The sequence below is a fragment of the Peromyscus leucopus genome, chromosome 1, assembly GCF_004664715.2.
Source record: "Peromyscus leucopus breed LL Stock chromosome 1, UCI_PerLeu_2.1, whole genome shotgun sequence".
NCBI lineage: Eukaryota > Metazoa > Chordata > Mammalia > Rodentia > Cricetidae > Peromyscus > Peromyscus leucopus.
In genome coordinates, this window is record NC_051063.1 from 98,155,653 (window position 1) to 98,173,675 (window position 18,023).

Sequence of the window (18,023 nt, forward strand, 5' to 3'; positions counted from 1 at the left end):
TTTTGTGGGTTTTGCTTTATTTTCTCAACACCTGTGTGAAATACAACAAACATTTTACAGAGACGTGTGTAACCTATCCCTACTGGAAATGCAATTCAGTATCTCTGGATATAGGCAAGTATTTCATATATGTTAAAGACCATGCCATTGAAGATGTTTTTTAATTTTTAAAGGCACATCAGGTTCTTCAGAAATACTTCCACCAGCACTCACTTTCTGTGTTGTAATAGTGTGGCTTAATCACCAATTGTGGGTTGTTAGTTCTTACATCGTACACAAATTTCTTGATTTTCTGTCCATGAATTTCCTTGTTGTCCAACCTGAGAAAAATAAAAGAACATCTTTTCTACCTTCTGGAACTTCAAGAGAGGAAAGAAAAACAAAACAGAATGGTTTCTTTGCTAAAGTAGGGAATTTAACATTGGTGGGGAGTAGGAATGAGAGAGATGTTGAAGGAGATGCAGCAAAGTGAAGTGGCATATAGAGAAAATTACAATTAACAAGGGCCCCTGGGAGCCTTTTTCTAGTGAGAATAGGCAACACATTCCTGTTTATTGTACTGGGCACTGTGTCAGCTCCAAGTCTAACAGAGCCTCATAATAACCCTGTGAACAAATATTTTTCAATTTATCCATTTTACAAGTGAGACTTGTATGCAGGGATATTAGAGAATATCCCAAGTTGAACAGAGGTGGGGCCAGAATTCAAACTAAGGTAGTCTGGTCCCAGACCAATCTACCCAATGTAGCAGGTTGATTCTGAGGACATCAATAAAAGAATGGGTACCTAAATCCATCAACACAGGACATGTGCCATCTGAGGAGCAACTGAAAACTTACGCTAGAAATTTTATTTTGCATGTTGGAGACCTCAAGACTGTACATAAATTCTTAATTGTGTCATAATTGAGAGCATTCTTCATTAAGTTCATTTGTATCAAACTTTGGTTGTCAGAAAAAAGACTTAAGAGATCCTGACAGCAAACGGGGGTTAATCCACAGTTTTCCAGTCTATAGGGTGGAGAGACAAAAATTAAAATGAGTTTATTCCATGACATAGATCAAGCACTTAAGAGATCTGTAAGCTTTGAAAGATAATTTTAGAAATTAAATAGACACATGAATATAGCTAGAGTAAATTCAAGGACTATAGGAACTTACATAATTAGAGAGTTATGGGTTAAACATACCTTTTCTGACATGAATTATAATTGATAACTACAAGTCCATGGACTTATGCAAGCATAATACTATAAAACAGCTGAATTCAATTTTTGTGTGTGTGTGTGTGTGTGTGTGTGTGTGTGTGTGTGTGTCACATGTGCCATGGTTTATGTGAGGTCAGAGGACACCTTTATGGAATATATTCTCTACCTCTGAAGCCTTGAGGGGTTACAGGGATGAAACTCTGGTTGCACAATGTGGTAAGCCCCTTTACTTACTGAACCATCTCACCAGCCCCAAGAAGTTAAAATCTTGATCTCAGGATAAACTAAAATATATCAACAGAAATAGATTTTTGAAACTTAGTACTGAGTGCTTAAAACACAAGAAATAATAAAGCTTCAAGCATAGTGTCACTTATGTGAACACGCATCCAGGGTTAGGTGTCTTTTTATTTTATTTTTTATCATATATACAGTGTTCTGCACGCAGGAATACCTGCATGCCAGAAGGGGGCACCAGTTCTCATTACAGATGCTTGTGAGCCATCATGTGGTGGCTGGGTATTGAACTGAGGATCTCTGGAAGAGCAAGCAGGCCATGCTCTTAACCCCTGAGCCATCTCTGCAGCCCCAGAGATAGGTATCTTAATCAGGGTTCCTATTGCTGTGATAAAACACCATGAACAAAAACAATTTAAAGAGGAAAGGGATTTTTCATCATAAATTTCCACATCACACTGAAGGAAGTCAGGGCAGGAACTCAAGGCCAGAAATGGGGCAGGAATTGAACAAAGCAGAAGCTATGGAAGAATGCTGCCTACCAGCTTTCTCTCCATAGCTTGCTTGCTTTTCTGTACAAGCCAGGGTCACATGTCCAGGGATGGTACCACCCACAATAGGTTGAGCCCTCCAATATCAATCATTAATAAAAAAAAAATATAAGATTCAGTGGTTAAGAGCACTGGCTGCTCTTCCAGAGGACCCAGGGTTCAATTCCCAGCACCCATATGCTACAACTGTCTATAACTCCAATTCTAAGAGATCCAACATCCTCACAACATGCACACATGCAGGCAAAACACAAATGCACATAAAAGTAATTTATATGTATAAATAAATGTGTATATATATGTGTGTGTGTGTGTGTGTGTGTGTGTGTGTGTGTGTGTGTGTATGAAAATGCCCAACAAACTTGCCTATAGGCCTATCTGATGGAGACCATTTTCTCAGTAGAGGTTCCTCTTTACAGATAATTCTAGCTTGTGCCAAGTTAATAAAATACACAAATGAAAACACCACCAACCAGGATGGTGGATAATAATTCTTGCTATGCAAGCATGGGGATCCTATTTCTAATCTCCAGAACTCACATAAAAAAAGCCAAGCATGTAACTCCAGGACTATAAAGCATAGAGACAGGAAGATTTCTGGGGCTGTTCACTAGCTGCTAGCCTAGCTCCAGCTTCAGTGAGAGACTGTCTCTAGGAAATAAGGTAGAGGTTGATGTCTTCCATTGGTCTCCAAGCACTTGTAACACACACACACACACACACACACACACACACACACACACACACACACACAAAGAAATTACACCTTTTGTAAGGATAGCCATAATATTTTTTTGTTTTTTTGGTTTTGGTTTTGGTTTTTCTAGACAGGGTTTCTCTGTGTAACTTTGGAGCCTGTCTTGGAACTTGCTTTGTACACCAAGCTGGCCTTGAACTCAGATATGTTTACCTCTGCCTCCCGAGTGCTGGGATTAAAGGTGTGCACCACCACAGCCTGGCCCTTAATTTTTTTTACCATACATTTCAAACTCACTCCCCTGCCTCCAGATCAGAAGAGAGATAATTAGATCAACCAACCATCTAATCAAGAACCCTTACTCAAGCCAATAATAATGAAGGAATTGACAAAATAACTGAAACACAACCTTCTGCACATGACAGTCTCCCAATCAACTTATTTGAATTTCACTTTCACCTCCTGTTTACCTGGTCATAGAATAATTTCATGGTTATATTAAGTGCTGAGCATATAAAACTGTTTCAAAGTTGCTGCCCACATGGAAATCACACTAGTATGATTACATTAAAAGCAAAATGCAATGTGGAAAAAAGACAGACTGATTATAACACAAGGTACAGGAATCACAGCAAGTACACCTTAAGACAGAAAACACTGAGACAGAGCTATCAGTAATTCATTCTCTTACAGTCACTTTACAATTAGGTTCCTAGGTACACTCCTATAACCACAACACTAGGAATGGCAATGGCAGGTGGGTTATAGTAAATTTCAGGCCAGCCAAGACTACATAGTGAGATCCTGTCTCAAAGCAAAAATCCCACACTGTGTATAAAATAATTGTGCAGGAAAAAGCTAATGCAGTAATTTGAGGGAAACCTGTAGCCTTATATATCTGTGATAGGAAAGAAAAGCAAAATGTATGATCAGTACCCCATTCAAGAATTTTGAAAAGTAATGGTAAAATAAACCTATGGGAAGGTGTTATAGATCTAAAGATGAAAGAAGTATCATCAATGTTACATTCTTTGAAAAAGAATGAAACAAAATACAAAAGATCAAATTGCCAGTATTAGAGAAAAAAATCAGTATAGATTTAGAATTTTAGCAGATAAAATATCAAAAATTTGCCAATAAGTTACACAATTTAGGTAAAATGGATAAAATATATCAAAAAGAACTCACTACTGAAAATCCAAACATAAATTTTTAAATTTAGGTCTAGAACCAAAATAATCTAAACATAAAATTAGTTTTGCCAGAAATTTTATTAAATTCAAACAATTGTAGTCTTAGAAAATTTCTTAAGAAACAAAAGGGGTAAATATTTTTAGCTAATTTTATGAAATTAGTGTAATCTAAACAAAATTTAATGAGAACTGCTTAAGAAATTATAACCTAATCTTTTATAAGCAGAGATGTTGAAATATGTATTTTAAATAAATCTTAGCCAAGTTGATTTTAGCTCCAAAAATATAAGGATTTGGTTCTAATATAAAAATTTGGAAAGTACCGAGAGAGAATGAAAGCCAAAATTATCTTGAAGAGAAAGACAGGAAGACTCATTTTAGCAGGTACCAGAGCTCACTGCAAAGTTGTATTCATCACAGTGCACTACTGAGTGAAAGCCTGACTTATGGACAAGCTGTCCCTGACAAGCAGGGATGAGAGAAAAAAATCATTAAAATCCTGCTTGAAAAAAGAGTATGTATAGAAAAACACTAGATTGGCTCCTACTGCTAGTCATTTTAAACATGTATTGTGTATGTGTGCATAGGTGGAGGTGTGTGCATGCTACAGTGCTCAGACCATGTATGGTGGTCAGAGGAAAACTTTTAAGAATTGTTTCTTTCCTACAGCTTGGGTTCTGTGGGTTCTAACAATTGAACTCAGGTCCTTGGCAGCAGGTGTCTTACACACTGAGCCAGTTCACTAGCCCACCAACTTGATTTTTTAAAATTCAATTAAAGACCCCAATGCTTCAAATTTGTGTTTCAGATTTAAGTATTTGGCATTTCTGTTTCCTGCCCATAAAGCATAATCTTTGACTCAGATCAAAGAGGTAAAGCAAATCTCAATGTCAACTAAGATATTGAACAATCTGGAATTGAAAGAACACAAGCATATAGAAAGGATGAGATATTACGAGCTCCTTAAGAACTTTGCCTTCTACAGAAAAAAGTCTTCAGTTTAATATGAAAAAGTAATTCAAGGACAATTGGGATATCTGAACAATGGAAGACCCAAATCAGATACTACTTAATATTTACCTATCTGAAGTACTGAGAAAAACAAAAGGGTGAAGTGAAGATCTATAGCAAAGTACATACAAAATACAGGCCCATATATTTGAAATTCAGATCCTTATTTCTCAGAGTAACTTACATTCTAGCACCATTTACTTTTCACTCCCTCACAAAATCACCTTTATCTTCACCAACAAGACCTCATTTTTATCATGGAAAACTGAACTTACCCTAGCCTCTGAATGTGGCAGTTTGGATCTTTTAAAGCTTCACACAAAATATGCAGGCCAGCATCCTCTAAGTTGTTGTTCCCAAGGTCTAGGCTCCACAGGTTTGGGTTATTCACAATAACAGGAGCCAGATCCAGACAACCGTCACTGGTGAGAATACAGCCCATCAGCCTACAAATACATTAAAGGAGGAAAGAGTTATTGAGCAGCAAAGCTGAATTAAGTTCTTCTAGGAGAGTTGTCCAGGCAGTTAAACCTTTTTTCCATGTATTAATACAACCCAGGACACACCTGAGATGGCTGAATTACCAGTAGAAACAGAAGGAATTTCTTAATGAGCAGAAGAAACCAGTGTGTGAACAGTTGTCTCCCATAAACAATGCTTCCAAAGTCAATAGTATGTTAATTTTTCTCCATTTTTAAAAATTTCCCCCAATTTTAAAAGATTTTTATATGTATGGGTGTTTTGCCTACATGCATGTGTACAATATGCACTCCCTGTATTCAGGGAATCCAGAAAACTGCTGGATCCTCCCAGTACTGGAGTATGGACAGTTGTGAACTCCAGTGGGAGTGCTGGGTTTAAACTTTGGTCCTCTATCAGAGTGGCCAGTGTTCTTAACCTTTGAGACATCTCTCCAGGCATTAATAATTTTTAAAACATTTATAAACTTTCTCAAGAAGTCTTTACGTCTGTAGGACTTCAGTTTATGTTTCTGAAATAAGTTTGGAGGTCTTGGGGTATAATAGGTCAATTGTAAAGGCCCTAGGTTCAATCTACTATTACTGCTGCTTCTCTCTCCCTCCTCCCTCTTCCTCCCTCCTCTCCCTCCCCCTTCCCTCCCCCCACATATTCAGACACAAAGCAAATCTCAACAGACACAAAAATATTGGAAAAACTCTGTTTTATAGGATCACCATGGGTTAAAGTTAGTTCAACAATAACACCTACTCCAGAAAGCCTATAAACTCATGGAAACTGAACAATGGTCAACTGAATAACCACTAGGTCAAGGAAGAAATAAAGACATCTTAGATTTCAATGAAAATAAATGCTCAACATACCCAAACTTACAGAACACCATGGAGGCAGTGCTAAGGGGAAAGTTCATAGCACTAAATGCCTACATAAAGAATTTGGAGAAATCTCAAATTAACAGCACTCCTGAAAACTCTAGAACAAAAAGTAAACTCAGGGAGAGTAGATAGCAAGAAATAAACTCAGGACTGACATCCACAAAATAAAAACAAAGAAAACAATACAAAGAATCAACGAAACAGAGTTCTTTGAGAAAAGTCAACAAGATAGATAAACCCTTATCCAAACTAACTAAAAGGCAGGGAAAGAATATCCAAATTAGAATTAGAAATGAAAAGGTAGACATAATAGCCACTGAGGAAATCCAGAGAGTCATTAGGTCAAACTTCAAAACCATATACTCCACAAAATTGGAAAATCTAAAAGAAATCGACAATTTTTTGATAGGTACCACATACCAAAATTAAATCAAGACCAGAAAAACAATTGAAATAGACCTATTGCCCCTACAGAAATAGAAGCAGACATTAAAAGTCCCCCCCAAACCCTCCCCAGGGCCAGATGGTTTCAGTGCAGAATTCTACCAGAATTTCAAAGAATAGGTAATACCAATACTCCCCTGTGGTGGTATTGTGTTCCCCAAAATATTGTGTACTCTAATAAATTTATCTGGGGTCAGAGAACAGACAGCCACTAGATACAAAGGCTAGAAAATGGTGGCACTCACACCTTTAATCCTAGCATTCCAGAGATAGAAATCCCTCTGGATCTCTGTGAGTTCAAGGTCACATTGTAAATAGCCAAGCATGGTGACACACACCTTTAATCCCAGAAAGCCAGCCTTTAATCCCAGGGAGTGGTGGTAGAAAGCAAAAAGATATATAAGGCGTGAGGACCAGAAACTAGAAGATTTTGGCCTGGTTAAGCATTTGGCTGGTTAGATTTTGGCTGGTTAAGCATTCAGGCTTTTGAGCAGCAGTTCAGCTGAGAGCCATTGGGATGAGGACTCAGAGGCCTCCAGTCTGAGGAGACAAGACCAGCTGAGGATCCGGCGAGGTGAGATAGCTGTGGCTTGTTCTGTCTCTCTGATCTACCAGCATTGACCCCAATAACTGGCTTCGGGTTTGATTTTATTAATAAGAACTTTTAAGATTCCTGCTACACTCCCCAAATTGTTTCATACAATAGAAACAGAAGGAACATTGCCAAATACTTTTTATGGGGTCACAGTTACCCTGATACCCAAACCACACAAGGATGCAACAAAGAAAGAGAATTATAGACCAATCTCCATCATGAACGTTGATTCAAAAATACTCAAAATACTGGCAAACTGAATCCAAGGACACACAAAAAAATCATCTACCATGTTCAGGTAGGCTTCATCCCAGAGATGCAGGGATGGTTCAACATATAGAAATCAATGTAACCCACTATATAAACAAACCAAAAGAAAAAAAAACCACATGATCATCTCATTAGATGCTGGAAAAGCCTTTGACAAAATCCTACATCCCTTTATGATAAAGGTCTTGGAGAGATCAGGAATATAACAAACATACCTATACATAATAAAAGCAATATACAACAAGCTGATATCCAATATCAAATTAAATGCAGAGAAACTTGGTGATTCCACTAAAATCACGAACAAGACAAGGCTGTCCACTTTCTCCATATCTATTCAGTATAATACTTGAGTTCTAGCTAGAACAATAAAACAAAAGGAGATCAAGGGATACAAATTGGAAAGGAAGAAGTCAAACCTTCACTATTTGCAGATGATATGATAGTATACATAAGTGATCCCAAAAATTCTATCAGGGAACTCCTACAGCTGATAAACACCTTCAGTAATGTGGTAGGATACAAAATTAACTCAAAAAAGTCACTATCCCTCCTATATACAAATGATAAATGGGTTGAGAAAGAAATCAGAGAAACATCACCCTTTACAATAGCCACAAATACAAAATATCTTGCGGTAACTAACCAAACAAGTGAAAGACCTGCATGACAAGAACTTTAAGTCTTTGAAGAAAGAAATTGAAGATATCAGAAAATGGAATGATCTCCCATGCTCTTGGATAGGTAGGATTAACATAGTAAAAATGGCAGTCTTACCAAAAGCTATCTACAGATTCAATGCAATCTCCATAGAAATCCCAACACAATTCTTCACAGACCTGGAAAGAGCAATACTCAACTTCATATGGAAAAACAAAAAACCCAGGATAGCTAAAACAGTCCTGTACAATAAAGGAACTTCCTGTGGTATCACCATCCCTGACTTATATAGCGCTACTATAGAGCCACAGTAATAAAAACAGCTTGGTATTGACATTAAAAACAGACACGTGAATCAATGGAATTGAATCAAAGACCCTGACATAAATCTATACACCTATGAACACCTAATTTTTGACAACCCCAAACTGTGTAATGAAAAAAATAAAGCATCTTCAACAAAGGTGCTGGCATAACTGGATGTCAACATGGAGAAGAATTCAAATAGATTCATACCTATCGCCCTGCACAAAACTCAAGTTTAAGTGGAACAAAGACCTCAACATAAATCCAGTTTCATTGAACCTGATAGAAGAGAAAGTGGGAAGTGTCCTTGAATGCATTGGTACAGAAAACTACTTCCTGACACCAGTAGCACAGACACTGAGAACAACAATAAATGGGACCTCCTGAAACTGAAAACCCTCTCTAAGGTAAAGGACACTGTCAGTAAGACAAAATGGCAGCCTATAGAATAGGAAAAGATCTTCACCAACCCCATATCTGACAGAGGTCTGATCTCCAAATATATAAAGAACTCAAGAAACTAGACATCAAAATGTAAAATAATCCAATTTTTAAAAAAGTGGGGTACAGATTTAAACAGAATTCTCAATAGAAGAATCCTTAGTCATCATGGAAATGCACATCAGAACGACTCTGAGATACCATCTTATACCTGTCAGAATGGCTAGGATCAAAAACACTGATGACAGCTTATGTTGGAGAGGATGTGAGGAATACTCTTCCATTGCTGGTGGGAGTGAAAACTTGTACAGCCACTTTGGAAATCAGTATGGTGGTTTCTCAGAAAACTGGGAATCAGTCTACCTCAAGATCCAGCAATATCACTCTTGGGCATATACACAAAGGATGCTTAATCATACCACAAGAACTGTTGCTGAACTATGTTCACAGCAGCATTATTTGTAAAAGCCAGAAGCTGGAAACAACCTAAATGCCCCTAAACTTAAGGATGGATAAGGAAAATACAGTACATTTTCACAATGGAGTATTACTCAGCTGTAACACAACAACAAAACAAACAAAACAAAAACTATGACCTCATAAAATTTGCAGGCAAATGGATGGAAATAGAAAACATCATTCTGAGTGAGGTAACCCAGACCCAGAAAGACACAAACATGGTATGTACTCACTCATAGATGGATATTAGGAGTAAGGTATAGGATAACCAACCTACAATCCACAGCACCAGAGAGGCTAGACAACAAGTAGGGCCCAAAGAGGGAGGCATGGATTTCCCTGGGTAGGAAAGAGAAATAGAAGAGATCTCCTGGGGAAAATAGGGGCAAGAGCAGGGGCATGGAAGGATGGGAACCTGAGGGAGCAGTTTGGGCCAGCTGGGTGTGGGAAGTGGGTCGGGGGTGTGGAACAGAAGGGGAGAATAATGAAAAAGACATCTTGATGAGGGCATTTTGGGATTAGGGAGAACCCTGGTGCCAGAGAAACCCCCAGAAATTCACAAGGATAAACCCGGCTAAGACACCTAGCAATAGTGGAGAGGGTGTCTGAACTGGCCATCTACTGTAATCAGATTGGTGACTACCCTAATTGTCATCAGATACTCTTATCGAGTAACTGATGGAAGCAGATGTAGAAATCCACAGGCAAGCACTGGGCTGAGTTCTGAGAGTCTTGCTGACAAAAAGGAGAGATTGTCTGAGCCAGGGGGATCATGATGGGGAGAACACACAGAGACAGCTGACTTGAGCTTGTAGGAGCTCATGGACTCTGGAGCAACAGTTAAGGAGCCTGCATGGGACTGATCTGGGCATATGTGTGACAGTTGTGTAGCTTGGTCTGTTTGTAAGGCTCCTAGCAGTGAGATCAGGACCAGTTGCTGGCATTTAGCTGGTTTTTGGGAACCTGTTCCCCATGCTTGCCCAGCCTTCATGCAGGGAGAGGAGCTAGGTCCTACCTCAACTTGATATGCCCATGGGAGGTCTGCCCCTTTCTGAATGGAGATGGGGGAGTAGTAGATGGGGAGAGGGGAGAGAAAGGAGGAGGGGCAGACTAAGGCCAGTATGTAAAACAAATGGAAAAATGTTAAATAAAATACTCTTTTGTGGGAACCTTCCAATTTCACACTATAACAGTTTTCATTATTCAGTTCAGTTAGGACAATTCTTCTGGGTATGTCAAGAAGCTTAAGCTAATAGTTTAAGAAATGCTGGGTTTATGGGGCTAAAAGATGGCTCCGTGATTAAGAGCACTGTTTGCTCTTCCAGAGGACCTGGGTTCATTTTCTGGCACCCACATGGATGCTCACAGTTGTCTAACTCCAGTTCTAGGGCTCAAACATCCTCTCTTATTGTTCATGGATGCTGGGCATACATGTGGAACACAAACATACATGCAGGCAAAACATCCATACACATAAAATGAAAATAAATGCTGGATTTAAATGTCTAAGAACTTAATCATGAAAAGATCTCATAGGGAAGTAGGCTGAGATTGCTGACACCTCAGTCCTATTTTACTTTGCACTTAATATTTACATGATGAAGTATTAAATATCCCAAGTCATTAAAGTAATTTGTGGAATGATTTAAAGTAGTTAAGGATTTCTGGAATAGTACCAAGAAAAAAGGAAATCTCAGTCATAAAACACACACACACACACACACACACACACACACACACACACACACACACACGCCATGCAAGTGCTTGTATACTTGCTCACAAAGAGAACTTAGGAATGAAAATGGCTATGTGTAAAACTGGACTTTAGGGCAATGAAGTGGTTATCTCCCTGTATCCAGTGCTCAAGAAACAGAAGGAAAAGATGGTGACTTTTAAGATAGCCTGGCTCAAAACTTTTCAGGCAGTTTTTTATTTTAGTTAACAGGAAAGGGCATCATGAGAAGGGAGGTAGAGATTTTAGGAGAGGTCAGAAAGGAATCAGAAGGCAGAGACTAACCAGGGGAGGCAAGGAAACTAACTGGAGAAGGATAGGGCATTTGGGAGGTCAATGGGGGCAAGGAAACAAATGAAAACAGAATAGAATGGCACATACGTATCAAGGCAACCCCATTACTTTGTATGGGAATCTAAAATTTTAACTTAAAAAGTTAATTGTAGGATTAAAAAGAATATATAAATTATAATCTCAAGAAAAAATTTAAAAATATCCCCTTCTATTTTCTTTGGATACTGACCTAACAGGAAAATTACTTTAAATATAACCTGAGGGATGGAAAGATGGTTCAGTTGTTAAAAGCACAGGCTGCTCTTCTAAAGGACCTGGTTCAATTACCAGCATCTGAATGGAGACTCACAACTGTCTTTGACTCCAGTCCTAGGGAATCTAGAACCTTCTGGCTTTTGTGGATACCAGGCATGCATATAGTACACACATATTTATGCAGGCAAAACATCCATACATATAAAACCATAAAATGATAATTTAAAAAATTAAATACCTTTTGAAAACAAACTTGAAAGGAAACTAGTAGAAAAATTTTAGCTTTGTAGATATAGCTGATAAACAGATCTACTAGGGCACAATCAAAACTAAAATGGCTCCTATTCAGTCTGATGCCAATGGACCCTTTACCCAAGGGAAGCAGATCATGGGGGCCATAGTAACTGTGGGTTTCACTTTTGGTTTCAATCAAACAGGCTTCTTTAGCTCATCTCCAACAGAATGAGAGAAAAGTCAGGTCTATCCTCTTTCTCTGATATTCATATCTCACTCAGTTCTTCCTTTCATCTTTTTCCTGCCCTCCAAGACAGCTCCTAGTTAAAAGCACACAACAATAGAGTCACAGAAAACCTACTCCAACTCCTGAATAGTGCAGGTTGGCTGCTGAAGGATGTGACACAAAAGCTTGATCCCACTGTCCTGAAGCTTGTTTGATCCCAGGTCCAGATGTATCAAACTCCTGTTGTTCAGAAGAGCATCGGAGAGAAACTTACTACCAACTGAAGTCACACAGCAACACCTCAACCTACAGGGAAGCACAGTATGAGGAAAGATGAAGTCAGTATCGACCACCCAGAAAAGGTCCCATATCTGCTCAATACTCCTCAGATCCGACCTCTTTTTGCCAGCCTGTCCCACATGAGGCACTCATGTCTGCATCAAACTGTTACAAACTGGGTTTATGTTCTTCAGAGCCAATCCCAATGATTGTCTCTGTTTCCAGTTTTCAGAAACAGGGTCTCAACTCTGCAGCAGAGCTGGCCTACTCATTGTAGTGCAGCCTGGGTTTGAAACTCAGTAATTCTCCTGCTCAGTCTCCCTAGTTCTAAGATTACAGGTATGAATCACCACAATTGGCTCAGCTTTCATAGTATTAATCAAATGGTGATCTATTTTCCTAAAAAAGCACACAGAACTCTTGCAGAAGTAGTTACATGGATTAGAGAGGCAGTTATGAGGAGTGCAATAGGAATAAGCTAAGTATTCTTTCTTTGTATTTACTAGTGGCATTTAAATTGTTTTTCATTTTTCTTTATTAAGAAATTTTCTACTCACTCTACATACTACCCACAGATCCCATCTCCTCCTTCCTCCCACCCCCCAGCCCTCTCTCCCAAGCCATCCCACATCCCCACATCCCCCAAATCAAGGTCTCCCAAGGGGAGTCAGCAGAGCCCAGCACACCGAGCCTAGGCAGGTCCAAGCCCATTCCCACTGCACCAAGGCTGTTCAAGGCACCATAACACAGGCACCGGATTCCCACAAGTCTGCCCATGCACCAGGGATGGATCCTGATCCCCCTGCCTGGGTGCCCCCCAAACAGTTCAAGCCAAACAACCATCTTCCATATCCAGAGGGCCTAGTCCAGTCCCATGGAGGCTCCATAGCCACTACTAGTGGCATTTTTAATCAAAAGACATGTTGTACCATTAATAATTTTGGTATGACATGCCTTATATATGGGGATAAATTAAGTATAACCATTGCAACAAAATTAATTTAGAAAAACTTAAAATGTAAATATTAAATTCAGAATAAATTTGGAATAATTTAACATGTAAATGCTAAAAAGTAAAAAAAATATGGGATGACAAAATTACATTTCAAAAAGGTATTTCTAGTTATGATAAAAATGTCAGGATTCATGAGGCAGAATGACTTGCAAAAAAAATTAAACATCTGGGCTGGGTTAAGGTAGTACATGCCTATAACCCCAGCACTTGGGAGGCTGAAACAGGACAATTGCCAAATTCAGGACTAACCTAGATTACATAGCAAGTTCAACACTAGCCCAAGCAACACTAGACCATCTCTTAAAAACTATTTCAAAATTTAATAATTTGTAAAGTATCATAATGGAAGTTAGAAGTAAAGAAACAAGCTAGGAAAATTATCTGTAGTATGTAAAAGTAATCATACGTGATAATAATCAAGTATGACATTTTTAATAGAAAATACCTAGAAGAAACTGGAGCCTTTGAAGAAGCAATTCCTAGAATATGAAAAGCCCTACATATCCGCAAACATGCTCAAAGTCATTTAAAAGTTGTGTTCTTAAAGATTTTATTTTAATAGTGTATATATGCATATGCATATGCAAACACATATGTATATGCATTCATTATAAACTATGTTGTATTGGGAAGGTGGCAGCAAACACTCACACAAGGCTCTGGAGAGTACACTGTGGATATCTCAAGGCATCACTGAGAAGCTCTATCCCTTCATCTTCCAAGATGTTGTCTGCCAAACATAAGTGTGTCAGTCTCTTGCTTTTGGTGATAGCCAAGGAAAGAGCCTCACACACAGCTTTTGTGATGCCACAGCTTGCTAAGCTGAAGGGAAAACAGATGAGAAAAGATAGATTCATCAGTTTCCAAACATTTTGCCTTACTTCGGGAGGAAATTACCTGATACTTATACTGTTCACTTTTCCTGTAGAATTATCCTCAACAGACATTTAAATTGTGAATTCCATTGTATCTAGGTACAGGACAGAATGAAACAAAACTGGAGAAATCTAGAAGAGTATGAACATAAAGTAAAAAGGAAAATAATTTAAAAATCCAAGTTAAACATGAAAAGGTGGGGCTAGAGAAATAGCTCAGTTGGGAAGTTTCTGCCAAACAAGCATGAGGATCCCTGATCATCAGCACCATGTTAACAGCCGAGTATGTTAGCATGTAGTTATAAACCCAGTTCGGGGAGGGTGGAGATGGGCAGATCCCTGGGGCCTGTGCTGGCCAGCAAGACTATCCTATTTGGTAAGTTCCAGGCTAATGAAAGATTGTCTCAAAAAATAAGGTAGATGACTTTCAAGGAACAATACCCAAGGCTGACTGACCTCTTGGGTATCATCCGAGTTGACCTATACACACACACACACACACACACACACACACAAATTTATATATAGTACCTATGCAAACACAAGTATTGAAAATGCCTCCCCATGTAACACATACATACAGGCACACACACACACACACACACACACACACACACACACACAGAAAGACAGAGAGAGAGACAAAGAGAGAAACAGAGAGAGGAACAGAGAGAGAGACAGAGAGACACAGAGAGAGACAGAGAGACACAGAGAGAGAGACACAGAGAGACACAGAGAGAGAGACACAGAGAGAGAGACACAGAGAGAGACACAGAGAGAGAGACACAGAGAGAGAGACACAGAGAGAGAGACACAGAGAGAGAGACACAGAGAGAGAGACACAGAGAGAGAGACACAGAGAGACACAGAGAGAGAGACACAGAGAGAGAGACACAGAGAGAGACACAGAGAGAGACACAGAGAGAGACACAGAGAGAGACAGAGAGACAAACATGGAAGACGGGAACATCTGCTCATCTAACTTAGTATTGCATGCTTACCATGTTCAAGATTCTGGGTTTAATCCCAGGATCAAAAGAAAAGAGAAAAGAGTACAGGAAGAACTCTGAAGATCATTCAGGAATGATAAACATGCCAGCTAACGTTAAGCCACATATTCCTATCCAGTTCATAGGTTATAAGCAAACCAACTCACGACAGTCTCTCTAGGTGACAGTTGGGGTTTTCTAAAGTCTGACACAGTGACTTCACTCCGTCATTTGACAGATTGTTGGTGGACAGATTCAGAAATACCAGGCTCTTGTTGCTCTTGAGAGCCTCTGCTAGTTTTAGACAACGGTATACATTCAGGTCACAGGATTCCAACCTGGAAAGCAATACAGAAAAAAGGGAAATGACACATTTTGGAGAATTACAACCTCTGTTCACTCAGCTAGAGGGTGGCAGTCTCCCACTTTTGGAGATCTTGGCTGAGCATTCAGCTTCCCTACATAGAAAAAAAAAATTAAGTGAGACTGGAGAGGAAACATCTTTCCCATCCCCCAAGGCCTTAAAAATATAAAAGAAACTGCTTTAAATCCACTAAATGGTATTTTTCTTTTCATCAAGAGTAGAGGAATTTCCTCTACCTACAACTTAGAAGGCGGAGGGTGACTGCTGTGGTGGTGCTGTGCACTGATTTCTAGAGCAAACATGAACCACAAGTCAGGGGCCAGAGTTGTGCCTCCCATGGGTTTGATTCATGAGTCAACCCACTTTTTTTTTTTTAAGAATTTTTTTATTCATTTTACATACCAACCACAGATCCCCCTCTCATCCCTCCTCCCACTACCCCCAGCCTTCCCACCCCCATTCCCTTCTCTGACAAGGTAAGGCCTCCCATGGGGTGTCAGCAAAGCCAAGTCCATTCAGTTGAGGGAGGACCAAGCCCCTTCCCACTGCATCAAGGCTGAGCAAGGCATCCCACAATCAGGAATGGGCTCCAAAAAGCCAGGTCATACACCAGGGCTAGATCCTGATCCCACTGCCAGGGGGCCCCTTGAACAGACCAAGCTACACAACTGTCTCCTGTATGCAGAGGGCCTAGTCTGGTCCCATGCAGGCTCCACAGCTGTCAGTCTAGAGTCCGTAAGTTCCCACAAGCTTCAACCCACATTCTCTAAAGGACCTAATTTTGTTTTAATATTGAAAACTTTATTGTAGAAGGACCTGTACATAAAAAGAAACATCACCCAGTGAGGATAGTGATACCCAAAGTCTATACATCTCAGCGAACTTCCAGAGTTAGAATAGGACTTGATTTTTGTGAATGAAAACAAGGGGATACTGCTCAGTTGGCAGAGTGCTTGCCTAGCATGCACAAAGCCATGGGTTCTATTCACACCACCGCATTATAAAAACAATGAAAATAAAAAAATCAAAAATAAAATTGCTTCTAAAAGAGAAAGTGCATGTGGGGTTCTTTCAAATTCCTGCACAGAAGCCTATGTAGAGACAACATGGCTGTGTGCCCAGGTATGTGTAAGAGTCGGGTGACAGAGCATTCCAGGCATGCCCTTTATTTTGTTCACTTTTTTTTAAAGCAGGGCCTACATTCCTAGCCTTTAAGTAGTCTCTTAACTCAGTGACAAGGTTCCCTTCATCAAAAGTCAGGGTTTGTATCAGTAGGAACAGGAGCAGCTCTGTGTCATCCTACCTTTTATCACTGTGACAAAATAACTACATGGAGTAAAATTTATTTTGCTTGTGATTTCAAAAGATTCAGTCCATCATGGCAAGGAGGGGTGGGCAGAGGCCTAATGTGGTGGCCAGGATGGAGAGGGAGGGAGAAAGGAGGGAAGAAGGGGAGAGAAAAAGAAGGAAAGAGGGACACATTATGTAGCTTTGTTTGGCCTGGAACCCTCTATGTTGGCAAGAATGACCTTGCCACTCAAGAGATCTGCCTGCCTCTGCTGGGATTCAAGGTGTGCACCACTATACTAGGCTTTCCCTGGATATTTTAGGAGCTAATCTATTATGAAATATAAAGTGCTGTGGGATGTCTTTATGCTGTGAATGTGTGTGTTGCTCCAGCTGGCTAATAAATAAGCTACTTTGTTGGCCTATGGAAGGCAGCTTAGAGGCAGGTGGGGAATCCAAGCAGAGATATAGAGAGAAGGGCAGAGTCAGGGGAGATGCCAGCCCACTGCCCAAGGAGCAACAAGATGCCAGCAGACTGGTAATGCCATGGCCATATGACAACACATAGATTACTAGGAATGGGTTAAGTTATAAGAGCTAGTTAGCAAGAAGCCTGAGCCATAGGCCATACAGTTTATAATTAATATAAGCCTGTGTGTTTACTTGGGACCGAGTGGCTATGGGACTGGTGGGACACAGGAAAACTTCTGACTACATCTGGCATTCTAACATGGGGCAAGAATTTCCACCTAAAACCTGAGAAAGCTTTAAAAAGGGGTTCTAAAATGGAGCCAGGAGCAGCTTTCTGGTTTGTCTCTCATGTGGGCCAAGGCACAGAAACACTATGGCATTTGAGCTGGAACACAGCATGGCAGATTCCTGCCACAATACACAGTTGTGTCTCCAAGATGTGCAGCATACTGAGTGGTGGATTTAGCTTTTGCTAGTACAGACAAAAAAAGGTTTCTGGGCTACATGCTGCTTGATGGAGGCATAGACCCACTGCTTCCGAGTTGTCAGTGAGCATGGCTCCCAGAGCTGGCAGTA

At 39.8% G+C, this 18,023-nt stretch overlaps 1 protein-coding gene across 1 annotated transcript in view; it reads right to left on the reverse strand.

The window, feature by feature from the left end:
* Nlrp14 (NLR family pyrin domain containing 14) overlaps window positions 1-18,023 on the reverse strand; it is a 49,611-nt gene continuing 31,588 nt past the window's right edge. Inside the window, exons 6-11 of the mRNA XM_028894362.1 lie at window positions 15,493-15,663; window positions 14,113-14,283; window positions 12,303-12,473; window positions 5,172-5,342; window positions 840-1,010; window positions 1-320 (exon numbers count right to left, since the gene is read on the reverse strand). Coding sequence (XP_028750195.1) covers window positions 188-320; window positions 840-1,010; window positions 5,172-5,342; window positions 12,303-12,473; window positions 14,113-14,283; window positions 15,493-15,663 — 988 coding nt within the window. The 3' untranslated portion in view covers window positions 1-187. The remainder of the gene's footprint in view (window positions 321-839; window positions 1,011-5,171; window positions 5,343-12,302; window positions 12,474-14,112; window positions 14,284-15,492; window positions 15,664-18,023) is intronic.